Raw genomic sequence first — 21,931 nt, 5'->3', positions numbered from 1 at the left:
ATATTATCTAATTATAGATTTTTTTTTGCAAAATTATAGATTAATTAAGCTTAAAAGAATTGTATTTTAAACTATAAATAAACTATGTAATTAATTATTTTTTATCTGTATTTAATGTTTTATGTATGTGACGTTAGATTTGATGTGACGGAGAATTTGAAAAAAATTATAAAATTCTTTAGGAACTAAGGCCTTGTAACCTTGTTTAATTCTAAAAAAATTGTAAAATGGACATTGTATCACTTTTATTTGTATTTGACAAATACTATCAAATCATGAACTAACTAGGCTCAAAAGATACGTTTCGCAGGTAACTGTGCAATTAGAACAAGGCTAATAATACAGCTAGCTACTGACTGTAAGGTTTTTTTAGGGCACTCACAATACAAGACTCTATCACAGAGTCCAAGACACTTAATTACATATTATTTATGATATTTTACTGATGTGGCAGCATATTTATTAAAGAAAGAGGTAGAAAAAATAAGACTCCAAGTCTTATTTAGACTCTAAGTCCACATTGTTCGAGGTAATAAATAACTTTAGACTCTATGATAGAGTCTGCATTGTGAGTGCCCTTATAGCCTTCTTGCAGACTACTTATATAATAATAGTTAGCTCATCACTACATGGCCCACTTGTTTTTTTCACAAACTTTATTAGTTATTATGTTTGAACCGGCTGTAAGCTTACAGTCCGTTTTTATTTTCTCTCATCTACCTTAGCATTTAACTATTTAGTCAGCTTATAGCTACTATAATACTTGCTCTTAGTTATTTTTTTATTTATATTTAATACTCTATGCACCTACGATAAAATTTAGTACGACGAGAAATCAAAAAAGCCTAAACAAGCTCCTTGGGGTTTCGCTGCGGCTTGGTCATCACTCTCTGCTTTCTCTGCTTGGTGCTTGCAGCTTGCGCGGGCCGGCGGACTGCCCCCTCCGCCTCTGTAACGGCAGATGGGCGGCGGGCGTGGTGACGTCACTCCTCAACCCGCATAGGATGCCACTGCTCTAGGCCTTGTTTAGTTCCAAAATATTTTGCAAAATAGACACTGTACCTCTTTCGTTTATATTTGACAAATATTGTCCAATCATGGACTAACTAGGCTCAAAAGATTTGTCTCATCAATTCCGACCAAACTGTGCAATTAGTTTTTATTTTTATCTATATTTAGTACTTCATGCATGTGTCTAAAGATTCGATGTGACGGGGAATCTGAAAAATTTTGCAAATTTTTTTGGGAACTAAACAAGGCCCTAGTAGTAGTAGCTCCAATTAGGGATGAAAACGGTACGGATATTTTCCGACCGTATTCGAGACCGAATTCGTTTAGAGGGGTTTAGATCTGTCCGTATCCGAGTTCGAATATTCAATATCCGATACCGTATCCGTATCCGAATACTTAATTCATATATTTATGATGTCGATATCCAATCATATCTTATCCGACATTATTGACATTATCCGTATTCGAATCCGAATCTGACCAGAAATATGAAAACAAATATGATATCGGTGATATGCGTCCGTATCCGATCCGTTTTCATCCCTAGCTCCAATGGCGAGCGCTCCCGCTGCGGCCAGCGGGGGCGAGTAGCAAGGATCGTCCGCCTTGAATGCACTAGTGAGCTGGAGTGGAGAAATTTGATTGGGTTGTCGTCTCGCGCTGATTTTGAACGATGCCAGAGTGAAATCGGAAGCGTCTCATGTGTGAAAACCATCTTTGCGTTCCTCGTGAGGATACTGATCTGCTGTGACAACACCAACAACAACAAGGCCTTGTTTAGTTTTTGAAGTTTTTTTTAAAAAAAAACCCAAAAACACAAAATTTTAAGTAGCCCACCAAAATTCTAACATAAAAATTTTTTAGTTTTGGTGTTTACTTTCTAAAAAAATTTACAAAATTTTTCATATTCCTTGTCACATCGAATCTTGTGGCACATGTATAGAGCATTAAATATAAATAAATAATAAATAATTACACAATTTATACGTAATTTACGAGACGAATCTTTTGAGTCTAATTATTTTACTATTGGATAAAATTTGTCAAATACAAACGAATGTGCTACAGTGTCCATTTTGCAAAAAAAATTAAACTAAACAAGGCTAATGTCCCTATTTAATTTTGCAAAAGGTTTAGGAACAAAATATTTTGGACATGTTTACTTTCAAACTGCAAAATAGCAAAAAAATGCATTTGGCCCAAAATATTTTGAAACCTTTGGAAACATAATTTTGACCCAAAAAATTTTCACCACATCACATCAAACATTTAAATACATTTATGGAATATTAAATATAGATTAAAAAATAACTAATTGCACAGTTTATTCGTATATTTTGGGAGATAATTTTTTAAGTTTAATTAGTTCATGATTATACACTAATTACTTAGTTATAAATATGCTACAGTATCAAAAACTTTTCTTTTCATGAACAAGGGCTTTCAAACTAGCTGATACGACGACGAGCACCTTGCTATTTAAAACACTATTTCGGTGGTGCATCTATTTTAATTAATAAATACTAATAATATTTAAAAAATACACAGTATAGCGTAGACGCTTTAAATTAAACTTAATCAAAATTTTTAAAAAAAGTTTGATTTAGTTCGGACTTAAAATTATATCTTTCTAGACGGAGATAGAACTTCATTATGACTTAACGATGCTTTATTTTATATAAATCTAATCAAAATCAAAATGGTATTATACTTTTGATAGAAAGGCGATACTAGGATAAGCTGGAGGAAGTATTATATTCCTTCAAGAAAGTATGCAATTATAGCATATTGTTGAGCCAACCAATTTCAAGTTTTATTATTTAAATAAAATATATTAATATTCAATATAATAATGCTACTCATTTATGAAATATATTTTTATAATAAACTTATCTGGAGCCATAAATGTTAATATTGTTTTTAATTGCCTACTCATTTACTCAAGGATTTGAAAACAAATCTAAAAAAAGATGAAATTTCTAGATTTAATTTCTTTCTAACTTTTGACCCATAAAAAAAGTAGGCTTACCTACTTTTCCAATTTTCAAAGTACAGCCATTACATCTCGTGTTATTTTTTTAGAGGCGCATGCGTCATTTTTCTATAAGACTAATGTATTTGAAACTGAATCCTAAAATCATATTTAATCCTTGTTTCATAAAAGAATGCACTTTTTTAACGCAATGCAAAGATAAAATTTGTTACGTTTGATTAAAATCGTTAGAGAAACTCCAGCAGTAGCACAAAAATAATGTCCCTACTTTTTGATTTGGATGCTCCTCTTACTTTTTAGGGCTTATTTTTTTGCTTCAACTCTAACAAGACCACCCAAAATTTAGACCCCAAAACCTGTTTTTAGTAAAGAATAACAGAAGAGACCCACTCGTCATTATTTCTTTCTTCTTCGTTTTGGATGCAATTGGAGAACTGAGCCGGCGACTGTAGAGTGTTGTGCACAAGTAGGGGAAGAGGGAGAGGGGGCGCGCGCTCGGGCTAGGACACGCGATAGAGGATGGGGGTTGTCCTCTTGGGCCAACGAAAATGTGATATGGGGAGGAATATGGGTGCCCAACTAAATATAGAGTCTTGTGTAGGGGCTCTGCTGGAGTAATGTTTTTGACATAAGCACCTATATTTAGCTATTGAGACTTAAGTAGGGGCCCTATTGCTAAATATAAGAGTAATAAATTTTAGATTTTAGATTTTAGTCTCAATAGGCCAAAAAAGCCCAAAAAAGCCTCAAGAGACCATAATAAGAGTAATAAATTCTAAATTTTGGTTAGAACTAAACATGATCATGAAAAATTTGATATTTTGTACTCTAAAATAATTGATATTTTGTATTTTGTATTATACAAGGAACTGAATTCTTTGAAAATTTTCTATTCCAAATAGGCCCTTAATTTGGAACCGAGGAAATAGTAATCAGGCCTTGTTTAGATTCATTTTTTATTTTTGATGTTGTAGTATTTTTGTTTTTATTTGTCAAATATTATCTAATGGGTAATTCGGTTTAAAAGATTCGTCTCGCGATTTACATGTAAATTATGTAATTAGGCCTTGTTTACTTCTACCCAAAAACCCAAAATTTTTCAAGATTTCTCATCACATCGAATCTTTATACGCATGCCTAGAGTATTAAATATAGACGAAAATAAAAACTAATTACACAGTTTGGTCGGAATTGACGAGACGAATCTTTTACGTATAGTTAGTCCATATTTAAACAATAATTACCATAAACAAACAAAAATGATATAGTGTCGCGGATTTTTTTCCTTCAGACACTAAACAAGGTCTTAGTTTTTATTTTTATTTAATATTTTATATATATACCGTAAGATTTGATATAATAAAAAATTAAAAAAAAACTAGTTTTTGGATAAACTAACCGAGCTTAGGTAGTCAACCTAGGCTTAAGTCGAAGGCACGTTGGAGCATGCGTGCGTGCGGCTGATCGTTTCTTTTGCCTTCATGGCGCGAGAAGCGAGGGGTGGGACCGCCGGCCAGGACCCGGCCGGAATTCCGGCTCCCTGCTTGCGCCGTGGCCGTGCCGTCGTGTCCCGGGGCCTTGGGATTGGATAGACACACTCTGCAACGAGTAGGAGGAGGAGTAGGCCTGCTGCACCTTGTCGGATTGGATTGTGTAGGGCAGCGCAAGGCCTTGTTTTCAAAAAAGAAAAAACAAAAAATTCAAATTCTCAGTTAAATATAAATAAAAATAATAATTAATTACATAAATTTTGTCTGTAATGTAAGAGATAAATTTTTTAAATCTAATTAATTTATAATTAAATAATATTTATCAAATATAAACGAAATTGTTATAATATTTATTTTGTAAAAAAAATGAACTAAACAAGACCCGAGTACGGAGTGAAACAAGGAGTACACCTCCTTTACGGCCTGGTTTAGTTCACGCATATATAAACATCGAAAACCAAAACTAATTCTATAATTTGTCTATAAATTGTGAGACAAATATTCTGAGCCTCGTTAGTCAATGATTGAGTAATAATTAACAAATACAAATGAAAGTGCTACCGTCATCAAAATCAAAAATTTTCATGAACTAAATTAGTTTTGCAAAATGGACACTATAGTATTTTCTTTTGTATTTTGTTAATATTGTCCAATTATATACTAAATAGGCTCAAAAGATTTGTCTCGCAAATTATAGACAGACTATACAATTAATTATTTTTTTAATCTATATTTAATGCTTCGTGCATGTATCGTAAGATTCAATGTGACCGATAATCCTCTGACCCAACGCATGCTAAACTACTCTTAAGGCATCTCCAATGGTGAATTATGAGTTAGTTGTAAACATGCTACTTCATATAATTTAATAAAATAGTCCCTCTATCTCTTTAAGTTTTAATTTATAGAGTTATACTAAGTCAAAATTTTAAAACCTTGACCGATTTAGAAAAAACAAAAAACCACTAAGATTTATAATATTAAATTAATAATATTAGATTTATTATGGAATATATTTTTATAATATATTCATTTTATGTTAGAGATACCGATGTTTTTTTCTATAAAGTTGATCAAACTTAAACTTGTACGGATTATAGGAGTTGAAGGTTTCACAAACAAAGGGAGTACAAAGAAGAAATATCTCTTGATTAAAAACTTATCTAATATGCACGCTCTTAATATTGCGCGAGATTGTTATGTAAATCCATTTATACTGTTGAGGGTGCACGAGCGGCGACACCCGTACCGGTCGCCAAGCCCGTCTCGCTGCACGCGCACGCCAACGCGGGTGGGCATTTGCTTCGTCGTGGTCAGTCGGTTTCCATTGATGACGGCGGGTCGGCAGCCACGGCGTGCGGACGCGACGAGAGACGACCTAGCCTAGCGTGGCGGAAGTGGGAACACAAGAGCAGGACGACGCAACAAACAACAGCATCTGCCGACGTGCCGCCGGAAACACGGAGGCCATCCGCCCGCGTGTCGGGGCGAGCGACCGCCTGCCCGTCGCGGCGCCGGCTGTTTCTTTAACTTCGGCCTTGTTTAGTTTAGGTCCTGTTTAGATTGTTCATGAAAATTTTCTAGATGTCACATCGAATGTGTCGGAAAGATGTCGGAAGAGGTTTTTATAAACAAATAAAAAAACAAATTACATATCTCGTCAGGAAACGATAAGACAAATCTATTAAGCATAATTAATCTGTCATTAGCACATGTGGGTCACTGTAGCACTTAAGGCTAATTATAGAGTAACTAGGCTTAAAAGATTCATCTCGCGATTTTCAACCAAACTGTGTAATTAGTTTATTTTTTATGTATATCTAATGTTCCATGCATGTGTCCAAAGATTCGATGGGATGGATGAAAAAATTTTGGGTGGCAAACTAAACAGGGCCTTAAAAAACTTTTGCAAAATTTTTTATATTTCCAGTGAATCTTACGGCTCACGCATAAAACACTAAATATAAAAAAAATAACTAATTTCACAGTTTATCTGTAATTTATAAGATTAATCTTTTGAACCTAGTTAATACATAATTAGATAATATTTGTCAAATACAAACGAAGGTACTACTATTTCTATTTTGCAAAATTTTTTGGAAAGTAAACAAGGTAGTTCCAAAAAAATTACAAAATAGATATTATAACATTTTCGTTTGTATTTGACAAATATTGTTCAACCATAAATTAACTAGGCTCAAAAGATTCGTCTCGTAAATTATAGATAAATTATATAACTAGTTATTATTTTTATCTATATTTAATGATCCATACATATGCTGCAAAATTTGATGTGACAGTAAATCTAAATCTTTTTGCAAAACTTTTTAGGAATTAAACAAGCCTTTTATTGCGTTGCATCGCATGTTTTCCCCTCTATAAATATTTTTATATGTTAAATTAATGAATAGTATATTTAGGTATGGCTTTTCAGACTAGCGAATAGGCAGTACCTATTGTATTTGTCTAACCATATATATGTCTTGTTTAGTTCTATTTTTTTTGCAAAATAAATACTTTAGCATTTTCGTTTGTATTTGACAATATTATCTAATTATAGACTAACTAGGCTTAAAAGATTTGTCTCGCAAATTACAGGTAAATTGTATAATTAGTAATTATTTTTATCCATATTTAATGATCCATATATATGCTGCAAGATTTGATGTAACAAGAAATCTAAAACTAACAAGCCTTTTTATTGCGTTGCATGGCATGTTTCTTTCCCCTCTCTAACACGACGATACGAAATTTTTTCGCTTGTCTTATAAACCATACTCTATATGTTAAATTAATGAATAGTATATTTAGCTATGACTTTTTAGACCAACGAATAGACAGTACGTACTGTATTCGTCTAACCATATATAGACCTTGTTTAGTTTTTTTTTGCAAAATAAACATTTTAGTATTTTTGTTTGTATTTAACAAATATTATCCAAATATAAACCAACTAAACTCAAAAGATTCGTCTCGTAAATTACAGGTAAACTATATAATTAATTGTTATTTTTATATATATTTAATACTTCATACGCACACCATAAGATTCCATATGACAGGAAATGTGAAATTATTTGCAAATTTTTTTTGGTAACTAAGGTCTTGTTTAGTATTAAAAAAATTTACAAAATCTTTTAGATTCTTCGTCACATAGAATATTGCGGTACATGCACAGAGTATTAAATATAAATAAAAGAAATAACGAATTTTTTAAACCTAGTTAGTTCATAATTAAATAATATTTATCAAATATAAATAAAAATGTCACGGTATTCATTTTACAAAAAATTTTTTGGAACGGTAGTACATACTACTGCTCTGACCAGCGTTGCCTATGCGCGGGAACGTGTCAGTTGAGAGGCACCAAGACCGTGCAAAAGGCTAGGAGCACGTGTGGGATGGAGCTGCTGGGAAAGGGGCAAGCAAGAGCGACGGCCCGGATCTTTTTCCTTTCCGCATGGAGATCCGTCCGTCCGTCCGTGGGTCGGCTCGGCGTGCGTGCGTGTGGCCACGGCCACAGGCCCGCTGAGCTTGGGCCCTCGCGACGGTCGCAGAGGCTGCTGCTCCCGGCTTCGGCCGGCGTGGAAAGGCACGCTGCCTGTGCCGCGCGTCCGAGCGCGTCGCAGCCACGTTGCCCACAGCCATGATGATCTCGGCGGACCCGCCCCCGCCGCCTCCCCCGGATCCCATCGCCGCCGACGCCGCGGCGGTGGAGGCTGTGGCGACAACGGCCACGTCGAACGCCCGTCAGGACGCCGCGTTCTTCTCGTTCCCGTCGCTCAAGACATGGGGAGCCATCGGGCCCTGTGCTACGCCTACGTCAACCGCGCCGACAACGCCACCGCCAGGCGCTCCCCGGGGAAGCTCGCCGTGGTCGAGGAGAAGGCGGCGCTGAGCCATCTCTGCGCGGTGGAAGCAGGGAGAAGCGACGCCGCCGACGCCGACGCGGACCACGTGGCGGCGGCGGCCGATGAGGCCACCTCCGCCTTGCCACCGTGGAAGCTACGCACCCGGCGGCGCCCCAAGCCCAAGGTGGCGACGCCGTCCACGAGCATGTCGCCGCCGCCGCCACCGCACGAGCGGAGACCGTTGCGGGCCTGCACGAAGCCCTGGACCGGGCGCGGTTCTCCGTGACGCTCACGAACGAGGAGATCGAGGAGGACATCTACGCAGCTCGATGTGAGTCTCATCCCCGCTCCCTCCGGCCTCCTCTGTCCATCCCTTTGCCCTGTTCGTGGGACCCCATTTGTAATTTCGTAAAACCTTGCGTCCCCAGATGCTATTCCCCGGCTCGTGGCTGTCGGTGGTCACCGTCGAGACCTACCGGGTGCCGGACGACCGGTGAGAGCACGAGACTGCGTCGCCGGCCCATCAAGCAAGCACCGTGGAGCCGTAGTTCGTCCCGTCGACGAAGGGCGCAGGAACCTTAAAAAGGCAAACTGGCCAATCATCACAATCCGGTGTTGTTCATTCATTCTTTCTTTCTTGAACTCGTCTTATGCTGGTGATGTTACCTTGAGCTAATCAGTGATAACCAGTTGTAATACATTTCATATTTGTCACTAAAATGGTTATTTTATTCATTGTGCGCATCAATAACAACTGTTCTTATCCACGAAACTGGTAGGCTTTCTTGTATACAACTTCATGAAGTTGTGAGACGATGAAAATTTATCACAAATCAACAGTGTAAGCATATATAGCCTATAACAATACATACCTTATACTACAGAAATAATAATAACTAATCCTTATTTGTCATGCACAACACTCAACTTCGCTGAGGATGGAATTTTTGGCAGACATATTGGCGAGCAAAGCAAACGAATGTTTCGACGACATCCCTGAAGATGTCCAATATATGATTAAAGAGTTAGAGAAAATGTAACATAGATGCTCATAATACGACAAATAGCTCTATTATGCCTTGTTACATGAAAAAATATTTCCGAACTATAATTTTTGTTTTTAGAAGCATCCTAAAATTAAGACGTAGCGTTAGCACGGGCATTATACTAGTATAGATAAAAGAAATAACGAATCTTTTAAGCTTAGTTAGCATATATAATTAAATAATATTTATTAAATATAAATAAAAATGTCACGGTGTTCATTTTGTAAAAAAATTTTAGAACGGCAGTACTATACTACTGCTCTAACTATGCGCGGGAACGTGTTCAGTTGAGAGGCACCAAACACCGTGCAAAAGGCTAGTAGCACACTAGCACGTGTGGGATGGAGCTGCTGGGAAAGGGGCAAGCAAGAGCGACGGCCCGGATCTTTTTCCTTTCCGCATGGAGATCCGTGGGTCGGGTCGGCGTGCGTGCGCGCGTGTGGCCACGGCCACGGCCCGCTGAGCTTGGGCCCTCGCGACGGTCGCAGAGGCTGCTTCTGCCGGCGTGGAAAGGCACGCTGCCTCTGCCGCGCTCGTATCGACGCGTGCTCGGACCGTCTGGGCCGGCGTGCGGGAGCTGCGGTCATGGATCGGCCGGTGCTGGTGTGGTCCCGGGCAAGCAACCGCCCATTTTCATCGTCCTCGTCCTCGTCGCTTGCCATGCAGTACACTACACGACACGCAGTCACTGTGGAGAAAATCTTTTGCGTGCCACCGCAACGGGCGACGCTCATCTGCTTCGTTTGCTGACGTGCCTGCACTGGTCACTCGCGCAATTGGAGGGCTTTCGGTGTCGCCGTCGCCGTCAGCTGATCAACTCTGCTAGCTGCGGCCACTGCCCACTGCTACGCTGCCACGACACCTCTCCCACTCTCCCGTGCAGTCAGTCTGCAGGGGCAGGGCAAGGCACCCACCACCAGCAGCAGGAGGTGTCCCCTGTCCTGTTGCTGATGCTGATGGCGACGGCTTCTTCATCGGTTGCCGGAGGCGAGTAGGCGACCACCGTGTGGGTGTGGTACAGCACGGCAGCCCCCTACACCCGCTTGGTTGGGCCGGCCCGTCTCGGCCCATGAGAAAAGCTTCTCCGGCTCATCTGCCGTTGCACTGGGCCGTGGCTCATCTTCGTCCCTCGAAATTTCAACGGGCCGCCGCACAACGGGCACTTTGGTTTCTTCTTACTCGTTTCCTTCACGAGACACGGGTCACAGCGACCATGCAGAATTCAGCGCTGCCTGCTGCCATGGGCACGAAAGTCGTCGCTCGTCAGCACTGCAGCAGCCACACACTTCCCTCCGTGACCTCTGGCTGTAGCACTACTAGCACCTGGCCTGCCTGACACGCACTGTGCCTAGCCAACAGGGTGCCCTCTCGTCTCGTACACACCTACTACCTCGTAGCGTACCATCCCCGCACACATTAGCCTTTTTTTTTATTTAGCATGTGTTTTATTATCTGTTTGTTTACAACAAATTATATGGACGTGCTTGGTTACAGGCCTTCATTACCCACGTCCAAACTTTATGAGAGATGTGCTGGTTTTGATTTTGGTTCCTAACATATTGCATATTTTATACTCCCTTAGCCGTCGATAAAAGAATATAATTATAGAAAACATATCAATCAAACTAGATCGAATCTTTAGACGCATGCATGAAGTATTAAATATATATAAAAATAAAAATTAATTACACAGTTTGGTCGGAATTGACAAGACGAATCTTTTAAGCCTAGTTAGTCCATGATTGGACAATATTTGTCAAATACAAACGAAAGTGCTACAGTGTACATTTTCCAAAAAATTTTGGAACTAAACAAGGCCTTAACCAAGTTTATAAAACTCTAACTGATGTCTGTGACAGACCAGCGCCTTGTTCATTTGACTGATAAGCCATGGCAGAAAATACTGTTGGCTGACTTATTGTGTGAGAAAAACACTGCTGAATGACTAGCAGATTCAGTTTGGTCAGAGTCTACGCCTTATTGGATTTTATCATGTTCAAAATACACGTTTTCTAATACGTGAGTTCATCCTTTCCCCCAGATAAAAAAGGTTGTCAACTATACTGCACATTTCAATATTATAGGAAATCTAGAATCTTATAAGATATGTGGAGAGATTTTCTCTACCTCTAAGATACACCGCATTTATTATATTATAGTAGCTTTAAAACTTTCCTGTCTACTCTTAATTTTGCTATCTACACTTAGTAAGCATTGAAGTTTTTATTTTTGACAGCTTCCTTCAGGAGACAAATAATCTAATGCTACTGATGCTTGAATTGTTCAATGATGGGGTGATCGCACTACGATAGATCTTTGAAGGGAAATATATACAAGCTGATTTAATACTTCCATAACATAGTATCTAACAATCATCACCATTATCACCACGCAACTTGTAACGAGCCCTAGCCTATTTGCTTAAACTTATCAACCAAAATCAGCTATAATTTTTCAGACATAAAACAGTATTTTTCTCTCATAACAAATCAATATCAACCACAAAAACGTTATGAGCTGTTAATGGTGTCGTTTGGACAACGACTACTTTCTTGCTTCCATTTCATGGACCAACTAATCCCTTTTTCGCTTTGCCATGTTGCCACATTAGAATGCCTTTCTTTTGCTCTAGTTCTCTCTACCAATAAAACACAACCTCCATTGAGGAAGCTAGTAATGTAGTGAGAAGCAAACTAGTAATATTTTTGTGATAAAAGAGGCCAAATATACTATTCTTCTAACTAATTAACATAGTAGTGCAAGAGCGTAGAGATGGAGTGTGATGAGGCCTTGAATTTGTTGATGGAGTAACTTTGTCCTTTTTCCTGCAGATTTAAAGTGTAAAAAATGCAAAATTAAATATTTAAAAAAAATCCTTGAACTTTATAAGATACAGTGTGAATTCACTATTTCCAAGGAAACCCACATGTATTATGATAGTTTTAGGCCTTGTTTAGTTCACCCAAAAAACCAAAAACTTTTCAAGATTTCTTGTCACATCGAATTTTGCGGCACATGCATGGAGCATTAAATATAGATAAAAATAAAACTAATTACACAGTTTGCCTGTAAATCGCGAGACGAATCTTTTAAGCCTAGTTACTCCATAATTGGACAATGTTTGTCAGATAAAAACGAAAGTGCTACGGTGTCAAAATTCAAAAAAAAATGCATCTAAACAAGGCCTTAGAATTAACCTTGCTACATGAAGGCTTAGGACTGAAGTCTTGCTGTGTTCTAAAATCTTGCTTTAAAAAGACAATTGAGTGTCTGATGCATGGCTTGTTTTAATTGAATAGTTCCATAACATAATCACTAACGAGTGTTTGGTATATCGTCACATGGCTCATAGCAACATTGGTTAGTGATAGCATCATTTCGCAGACACAAAGGTGTAGAGTGATTCATGTAGTGACCAATCCTTTGCTTTTGGAGCATATTGCTAAATTGTGAGGTCTCGCTTTCTCCTACCTCTATTGCTATGAACAAAGCAATACCAATGGTAAGCTGGTAATCAAAGCTTTGTAAGTCAGAATCATATGAATACACCTCTCCTACCACAACTAGTTCTCCCTCCTTCCACAGGGCCTCCTTGTTATTCTCTTCCTTTCCTTTTCTAACAACAGACATATTGCTACTCAGCTTTTCTTATTATCGCTTGATGTATGGACATCAAGATCACCACATACATACAATATGACCACTGTTTGCTACTTCTATTTGCCACTAGACTCATTTTGCTCAAAAGGAATCATCACTTCGTACCCAGATTATGATTTTATTAGGTATACTTTTTGCCTCTATCAACCCAACATTGTGAATAAAGAAAAAAACAATATGAAGTCGAGGAAAAGAACAAACACTTTGACCTTGTGAGCTGCTTTTAAGTTCATTATGGGTCCATTTTTTTTTATCTAAATCCACACTTCATGAAAAGTTGAGGTACCAAGATATGTAGCTATGGTGTGTTTCACTTTTTTCCTATAATTTGATCAAAATTAGACAAGTTTGACTTAAAAGAAAGCTAAAATGACTTACAGTTTGAAACAAAGGCACATACATATATAGTTGTCATCTACCATATGTGCATGGCAACCTCCCACCACAACAAACCGTTCCTTGTCTCCCTTTTGGTTTTGGATCATTTCACATCACCAGAGCCCTACCCTCGACTCTTGCCATTGAGACACACTTGCTCTTACCATGTTGTTCCCATTGGTATCTAATATTTCATACTCCTATATAGTTTTTTTACAAAAGACATAAGCAAATACAACTGCACCTCTAAAGGGATCTAGGACACGGAGCACTCATGCATCGAGTCGACGGTGAAGCACATGAACAGGTGTCTATGTATCGGAAGAAGATTGCCAACTTCATCATTGCTAGTGAATAGCTAGTTGTTTGTTAATGGCAACAAAGAACCAAGTTGGAAGGGCTTAACGAGTGGATGTTGAAGAAGGGCATGGAATCTATCGATGAAGAATGTCTCCGTCAAACCAAAGATGTTGTTGGAGCAGTCACCATATGTTGAGAAACCAACTTCCAACGAACCCAAGGAGGCTGACAAGTTGAGTACTAGAGGCCCGACGAAGAAGGGTAAACACTGATAGCGCGAAGATGGGAGGATAAGCAAAGCTACCGCTAAAGATCCCCTATGAATTCCCCACCACCAGATCTATCGCGCTCATAGCCAGATCTATCCCCTCCACCCACAAAATAGCCAGAATCTACAAAGGGCAGTTGGATTTGAGACACAAGAGATGAACTATGAAGATGACAAGATAAAGCAAGAAGAGAGCGCAGCGAGAAAATATATTCAAGTGCACCTTGGAGGGCGTGGCTGACTTGGCCGGCAACAAAGTTGACAACGACGAAGACCTCAAGACCAAGGCAACGAACCAGGGCCAACATAGGGACTAAGCCGAGCTAAGATATTAAGCTTCTAGAAGATACATTGAAACCAATCCACCACTCTTTCCGTCCCTCGTTGCGTGATGATTACACATGAGGAAGAGGGAGGTGAGGCTAGAGAAGAAGACTAGATTATGGCTTGTTATATGGAGAGCTCTTTGAGAGAAAAAAAAAACCATGCTTAGTTTCATTGTATGGTTTAAACTCTCACACTATAGAAAATAAGTCCATGTTTAGATAAAGACTCAAGAGAATCAACACCTCATACCCACGTTGACCTAACTATATATGCGCTCTCTCTCTCTCTCAACTCTCAACAAAGAAAAAAAAAAAGAAAAGCCAAACGAAGTCGAGGAAACGAACAAAACACTTTTGACTCTAGAGCCACCAGGTCCAGCAGGACCAAAAGTCCAAATAATCTACGCAGGTCTGTCACGCCCGGACGCCAGAAAAGAGCAAAAAGCTCCAAAGGCAAGGCAACCCAAGCGCGTCGTCCACCACCACTGTTGCGCTTCCGTCCGCGCCAACCCAGACCCAGACCTGCGATGCAATGGGCAATGGCACAGCAGCAAGGACGGACGGGCGGGCGGGCCCGCCCCACGGCCTCCCCTTCCCTCGCTCCGACTTCCTTCCTTCCTTCCTTCCTTCCCTTTCCTTCCCTCGCAGGCACAGCACCGCAGTCAGCAGCAGCGTCACTCTCCCTCGCCCGCCGCCCTGCATGCTTCCCTCTCTTGCTGCTTGCTTGGATCGCCGGCCCTCGATTCGAAAGGGCCACTCAAGTCAGGCTCTCACTAACCCCGCGATTAGCTGCTCATTAACTCCACCCCGGTCCGAATTGGCAGTGGCTGTAGTAGTAATCGGCGTCCATCCAGCAGCCCACAGCCAGCAAGACCACCACCAAACCCAACGAGAGAGCAGCCGAGGCAATTTAATGCGTTCCATCCCCCACACATCCCCCTCTCTCCCTAGCTACTCTGGCTGTAGAGAGATAGATAGATAGAGAGAGAGAAGAGATAGAGAGAGAGAGATAGAGAGCTCTTCTCGTTTCGCCTCGCTGCCAATCTCGTCGCCGATCCCCGCCGCCGCCCGCCGCCGGTGCCGGGCCCTCACCGATCCGGCGCCGCCACGAGCTTCCAGATCCGCCGCCCGGGCAATGCTGTAGCGTCCCGCGCCGAGATGGGCGGCGTCGGTGCCGCCTCGCTCCTCCTCCTCCTGCTGCTGCTCATCCTCCTCTTCCTCTACGCGGAGGCCTCCGCTCTCCACGGTACAAAACCTCCGGAACTTCCTTTACTGTCCCGCTTGCTGCTCCTCTCCTCCTGTGTCCTGTCCGTGTCCGCTCCCCTCTCGCATTCCGCGGGGCTGCTCGGTTTGGGGGGCGGCGCGCTCGCGCTCCGGGCGGCCGGGAATTCCCGACTCGTGCCGCATCCCGCCGGAAAAAAAGTGCACCTGACCTTGCCGGCCGCGCGGCTGTTCCTGCTCCGGAGTCCGGCCGGCGGCCTCCCTGCCGTCCGGAGCGCGAGCGCGTGCGTTGCTGGAGCTTGAACATTTCTGGTGCGCGGCGCGGAATTCGGTTGCCTTCTTTTTTTTGGTGGGGATTTTTTTTTTTAGATTGCAGCGCGGGCTCATGGTTTTCGCCGCGTCGTGGGAAGGAAAAGGATCTAGCGAGGCGTGAGGTCTACGATACTGTCGGTGGGTTCGGTGGCCACTTCGTCCCTTCTCCCCCCGCGCGTGTGCGGCCACTGGCAAGTGTGCCTGCCTTTTGGAATTTTGGCTGACACCGACCCGGGATCATCCTAGCCAGGAGATGGAGATGGAGATGCAGATGGTGTGCGTGTGTGGGGTTCTACTTTACAGTGGCACATGCCTTCTCTCAACTCAAGGGCGTCCGTGCTGCAGAGAAGCGGTGCTGCTTATTATAACTCGTTCGAAGGGCTCAGGGTACATGGGATTGATTGTTTTTTTTTTAGGAATTACATGGGATTGATTGTTGGATGCAAAGGTTGCCATGGAGGAGAACAACACTTTGGTTGTGTAGGAAATCTGTGCTTGCTACAGTGCTAGCTGAGCTTCTTTACCATGCATATATTTCTTTTTTCTAGTTTGGCATCAGTTAGACCTCAGGTGTGCCTAATTGCACCAAGTTGCTCCTTCAAGGGGACTTATTTTTGCATTTGTATGGCGTTGTAGTGATGGTGGGGCGCTATATCTGACCCTCCTGATCAGGCATAAAATCTACATGGAGTGGTGCATAAAATCGTCAGCACGATATCCTTTGGTAGTTTATTTTGACTCGGGTAGTATTGAAACTTGAAAGCGTATTCCATGTTTGGCCTCCAGTCATCAGGAAGTGGGGGAGCAATTTTCGAAGGGTATCTCAAAAACTATAGTATAAGTATTAAATTTGCATTAAAGTAACTTATGCAAATCTGCAACATTTTCAGATGCAGTATTATATAAAGTTTATTCGGAATTCAAGCTTTTGAAATAAAGGCTTTATCTTTCCATATCACGTAGGCTTATTTTATTTAACTCCATGGCGCCACATGCCTTTATGATGTCACAGTTACAGTGTATGCGGTGTTTATATTATATGAATTGTACATAATTTTCCTCCACCAGGTTTAACTATTCTCTAGTCTAAGCCCTAACCCCTATATATTCTGCAGCTACTATATTGCCTAGCCCAGCACCGAGTCCATCAATGCCCCCTGGAGTGAGATCATCTGGACCTCGAATTTCCCCTTCGTATCCTCCAAGGGCAACGCCTCCAGGATCTCCTGGTAAGTAACCATGGCAACTTAAACACTACAATTTCAAAGCTTATTTTTTTATAGAGTGCTGTTTAATTTCCCTTAATTCTTGCAGGCTTTGCTATGCGCCATCATTCGCACAAGCACCCGCACCACAGAGAGTCAAATCAGGGCCCTGCACCATCATCATCACCCCCACCTGAAGGTTTGTCAGTGCAACTTGTTTATGCAATTCACAATTTTATCTTGTCGGGAATCCTTTGTATTGCCTACCAGTTCTGATGCTTATATCATTCTTTTGAGGTCTATTTTTGTCTAGTACTGTTGCTATTGAGATTTGAACTACTCTTATGTTCATTTTCCTATATTAATTGAATGATTCCTTGGATCTTTAGCAGGTTGTTCTAGCTATATTTGCACCGAGCCACTGACTGCAACACCAATTGGTTCCCCTTGTGGTTGTGTTGAGCCTATTAGTGTTGTCGTTGATCTGGACTTAGCTCCTTATCTACTGTTCATGAGCATAGCTGAGTTAGAAGTTGAAGTTGCAGCTGGGACATTTCTTAAACAAAGCCAGGTGAAGATCATGGCTGCAGTTGCAAGTATCCAGGATGACCAGAAGACACGGGTGACCATTTATTTGGTGCCACTAAGAGAACAGTTTGATACTTATACAGCATCCCTAATATCTGATAGGTTCAGGGATAAAAAGGTTCAGATAAATTCATCTATATTTGGAGATTACAAGGTTATCAATGTCAGCTATCATGGTAAGGCCGTGCACATGGAATACCCCTTTCTTAAGTTATTTGCTTGATTCATGTTTATAGTTATGCATTGTTGTCACTGCAGGACTGCAATCCCCACCATCATCTCTGCCTGGAGGATCGGATCCTTCAGGAACCGAAGATCCTATAACTGCGGAGGTGCCTGATCAGAAGAAAAAGCACAAGAAATCAGATGTTTTGATCATCGTGGTAGCGTTAGGGTCTTCTTTTGGACTTCTGTTGACATGTGCTGTTATCCTGATCTTACTAATAAGATGGAAGAAACTTGACCGACTTCATGAGGCTATGAGCCCTGCAACTACCCCAGCAGTTAATAGAAGATATGGTATGGTGTTTAATAGTATTACTTATATTGTGCTTTGTTTGTTTATGCTTCCTCAATTACCTGTTGCTTATGGCTGCTTGGGAAATATTTTGAACTAAGGTTATGATAGGAGTTAGCATCACTCTTCTTTTTTCTAGAGCATTCATTGCCATTTTCATGTTGCCAAATCTAGACTTTTGTGGTCAACATTGGAAAAACTTAGCACCATTTCCATGGTGGTGGGAGTATCATTCACTATTTATATGCAGTTGAGTTAAATACTCTTAAAATTGGTATCTAATGATTTCACTTAGTCTTCCTCTGCAGTAAATGTCTCTTTGTAATCTATGGTAGTCTAAGCTTTTAGACTCTGACCAATTTCCTTATGATAAACATGTAACAGTTTTTTATTTCTAGAAACATTATTAGCATATGGTTGACAACAAAAACTGTTCGGAAAGGTCACGCAAGTTCAACTTCTTTAGTACACTAAATAATTTGATACTCTTAAAATTGCTGCAGTTATGCTGATAACTTAATGAATGATGCAGGCACTAGATCAACCTTGTCAACCAGCATGGTGAGCTCTGCGTCAGCATCAGTGTTTTCAACAGTGGCTACTTGCACAACATCTGTAAAGACATTTTCACTAGCCCAACTTCAGAAGGCCACAGATGGTTTTGATTCGAAGAGAGTTTTGGGTCAAGGGGGCTTCGGGCGTGTCTACCATGGGACAATAGAGGATGGAAACGAAATTGCTGTTAAATTGCTTACAAGGGAGGACAGGAGTGGTGACCGTGAGTTTATTGCGGAGGTGGAAATGCTCAGTCGACTTCACCACCGCAATCTTGTCAAATTGATTGGTATTTGCATTGAGCGGAGCAAAAGATGTCTTGTGTATGAGCTCATACGCAACGGAAGTGTGGAATCCCATCTTCATGGTATGCTTGATGACCCTTGAATGGAAAGTGTTGACTACAATAATCTTCATAAAATAATCAGATGAGGCTTATTTAATTTGTTCAAAACATGGACTAACTGAATCAGCTGTCAGTCTAAATATAGAACTTTGAGTTGTTAATGGTGTAGTTCTAAGGAAGCACTTATATATACAGTATCAATTGTGTCTCAGTGAAACCACATTACCACAGCACTCAGAAACAAAAAAAATACAGAAGTCCGTAGTTTCCTCTGCGATGTTTGTGCCTAGTATGGGATTTTCTTAACTTACCATTATTGTTTTGGGTTGATCCTAGCCTTTGGTTTTTCCCTGTCTAGGTGCCGACAAGGCTCAGGGTAAGCTGAACTGGGATGTTAGGATGAAAATTGCTCTTGGGGCTGCTCGAGGCTTAGCGTATCTGCATGAAGATTCAAACCCTCATGTCATACACCGTGACTTCAAGGCCAGCAATATATTGTTAGAGGAAGATTTCACTCCCAAAGTTACTGATTTTGGTTTAGCAAGGGAAGCATCCAATGCAACTCAACCTATATCTACCAGAGTAATGGGTACTTTCGGGTAAGATACACTTTGCTTACTCCATCTTATATAATGATGTGAATAACCGTGTGATTGTTAGTTGGTGATTTGTACAATCTGCTGCATCTTGTTATGTTAGATTGCCATAGGATGACTTTGGTTCTCTTTGTGATTGATTCTAGTTACATTCTGGATGTACTCCTGGATGTCACAGTTGGGGAAAAAAAAAATCAGCTAGTACAATTATTTTGATTAAATCCTAACATTCCCGAGAATGATTATTCCTAGAGTTTGTTGATACCATTTTTTTTGTGTTAGGTTGGTCTTCTTATTTTCCTTGCTAAATAGTTTGTGCTATCACAATAGTTGCTTTCCTACGCGTTGTACACCACAGTGGCTTGCTTTTTACCTGACTCAATTTTAATTTTTCTCTTTGACTGCACAGTTATGTTGCTCCAGAATATGCAATGACGGGTCATCTTCTTGTTAAGAGCGATGTCTACAGTTATGGGGTTGTCTTGTTGGAACTTTTATCAGGAAGGAAGCCTGTGAGCATCTCTGAGTCCAAGGATCCTGAGAACCTTGTAACCTGGGCCCGTCCTCTACTAAGCCATAAGGAAGGCCTGGAGAAGTTAATTGATCCTTCTCTGGATGGAAAGTTCAACTTTGACAATGTAGCTAAGGTGGCATCCATTGCTTCCATGTGTGTGCACACGGATCCATCACAGAGGCCATTCATGGGTGAAGTTGTCCAGGCACTGAAGCTTATCTACAATGATCCAGATGAGGCTTGTGATGATTCCTACAGTCCAAGGAATTCATCTGATCAAGACGGTGACTATGAAGGAGACCTAGTCTTTGAGAGTGGAAGCTGGGGGTTTGAGGCCTCTGGGTGTCTAGACTACCGGAATTCCTTACCGTTTGTTACTATGGACTACAGTTCTGGCCGAATAGAAGGACCGCATGACCCTCGCGCAGCATTGTCAGCGGGACCCCATGTCCAGTCACCAGTGCTGCAGAATAGATCAGGCCCCTTGCGGATGAAGAAAAAGCTGGCCTCCTTTTACCGCTCTAGAGGCAGCATTAGCGAGCATGGGCACCTGCCGCGCCATTGATCAGTCAATGAACTAGTGTTAGGCTGTTAGCTTCGGTTGACTTTGGGATTGAGGCTGCGGGGGTTGTCATCGCCTCTCGATGATTGGTGCCTCATGTTAGTGTACAGTTCGTGGTGACCCTTGGGCATGGTGCCTTGGGTATAGGTGTTTTTTCTTTGCCTTCTGCTTCTTCCCCGGAAGCAATGAGGATGGGGTTGGCAGATGCTCTCTAATTTTCGCAAATTGCGGTTCATTTCTCATGCATCTGATTGGTGTAATCTGGTTTAGGGAAGTTTCTTGCCGGAATTCTGGGCATCATGTTGTTGTGACTAGGTGTTGTACTGGATGCAGTTCGTTTGTAAACAGTGCTCGTGTTGGAGAGGTGAACTATACAGCCGGCTCAGTTCCTCAAATGTTAGGTGGTACCTGTGTTAATAATCTTGTTTCTTACTTTGCCTCTTCTCATTGCATCTTTTAGTTTCGTTATAAGTGATGATCGTTATGGTCTTGTGGATATCGTGGCTCCGTGTTCAATTCATGTTCTTTGGCACGGGCGGCTCTACCTTGGGACAACGTTGTATGGCTGTACACCAGATTTTGTTTTATTATTACTATTAGCAAAGATATCCGTGCGTTGCAACGGGAGAAAAAAAACTATCAAAATCTATATCTATATCTTTATTATCTAATTATATATATATCTGTACCTAATAATAAAGAGGCAAACTTTTATGCTCTTTTTTTTTTGTCCATCCATTTTTGTCTGTCTTCCTCTAGCTACCGAACGATAGAGAGTTTCTTTTATCTAGACTTATATATATAACCCGTGCTCGTATGACTTAGAATAACTTGCATCTAAACTAATATGGAGTAGGAGTAAGAATATAAATAGATTCCTCACATCCTAAGTATTCTAAAAAGAACTCTTAATAGTTAAATAGAAAAGGATAAGAATTATGTTCTTATTTTGCTCCCACTTTCTTTATTTAGTTAGATGTCAATCGGAGGCAAAAGAAAAATAAAAGTTCCAATCTGTAGTTCCTTTTTCTTCTTCTTCTTCTATCTATACCTAATAATAAAGAAGCAAAATTTCAAGTTCTTTTTTTTCGTCTATCCAGTTTTTTGGTCCGTCTCTCTTTAGCTACTGGATAATGAAGAGTTTATTATATCTAGACTTGTATATATAGCCCATACTCATACTCTGACAAGT

The 21,931-nt window shown here is 40.8% G+C and overlaps 1 protein-coding gene across 3 annotated transcripts; it reads left to right on the top strand.

Moving 5' to 3' along the window:
* On the top strand, positions 14,625-21,178 carry LOC8084706 (receptor-like serine/threonine-protein kinase ALE2). Of its 3 annotated transcripts, none has more exons than XM_021458305.1 (8): positions 14,625-15,569; positions 16,972-17,085; positions 17,171-17,260; positions 17,451-17,825; positions 17,908-18,168; positions 18,699-19,088; positions 19,426-19,666; positions 20,073-21,178. In XM_021458305.1, the coding sequence occupies exons 1-8, from the start codon at positions 15,482-15,484 to the stop codon at positions 20,740-20,742; spliced, it is 2,229 nt and encodes a 742-aa protein (XP_021313980.1). In that variant the 5' UTR covers positions 14,625-15,481; the 3' UTR covers positions 20,743-21,178. The 3 variants fall into 3 exon arrangements, with proteins under 3 accessions (XP_021313980.1, XP_021313981.1, XP_021313982.1); XM_021458306.1 differs by having other exon boundaries at positions 14,627-15,569; positions 17,454-17,825; XM_021458307.1 differs by lacking the exon at positions 14,625-15,569 and adding an exon at positions 15,800-16,243.

Source organism: Sorghum bicolor, chromosome 4 (assembly GCF_000003195.3).
Source record: "Sorghum bicolor cultivar BTx623 chromosome 4, Sorghum_bicolor_NCBIv3, whole genome shotgun sequence".
Lineage (NCBI taxonomy): Eukaryota > Viridiplantae > Streptophyta > Magnoliopsida > Poales > Poaceae > Sorghum > Sorghum bicolor.
Note: the sequence above shows the minus strand (reverse complement) of the source record. Positions and strands in the feature narration are given on the sequence as shown.

Excerpts from the sequence above, each read along its gene's own strand:
- LOC8084706 (XM_021458305.1), top strand. The coding sequence starts at position 15,482 with ATGGGCGGCGTCGGTGCCGCCTCGCTCCTCCTCCTCCTGCTGCTGCTC. Across the intron at positions 17,261-17,450 it reads ATCATCACCCCCACCTGAAG|CAGGTTGTTCTAGCTATATT; the intron begins GTTTGTCAGTGC and ends TTGGATCTTTAG. Across the intron at positions 19,089-19,425 it reads TGTGGAATCCCATCTTCATG|GTGCCGACAAGGCTCAGGGT; the intron begins GTATGCTTGATG and ends TTCCCTGTCTAG.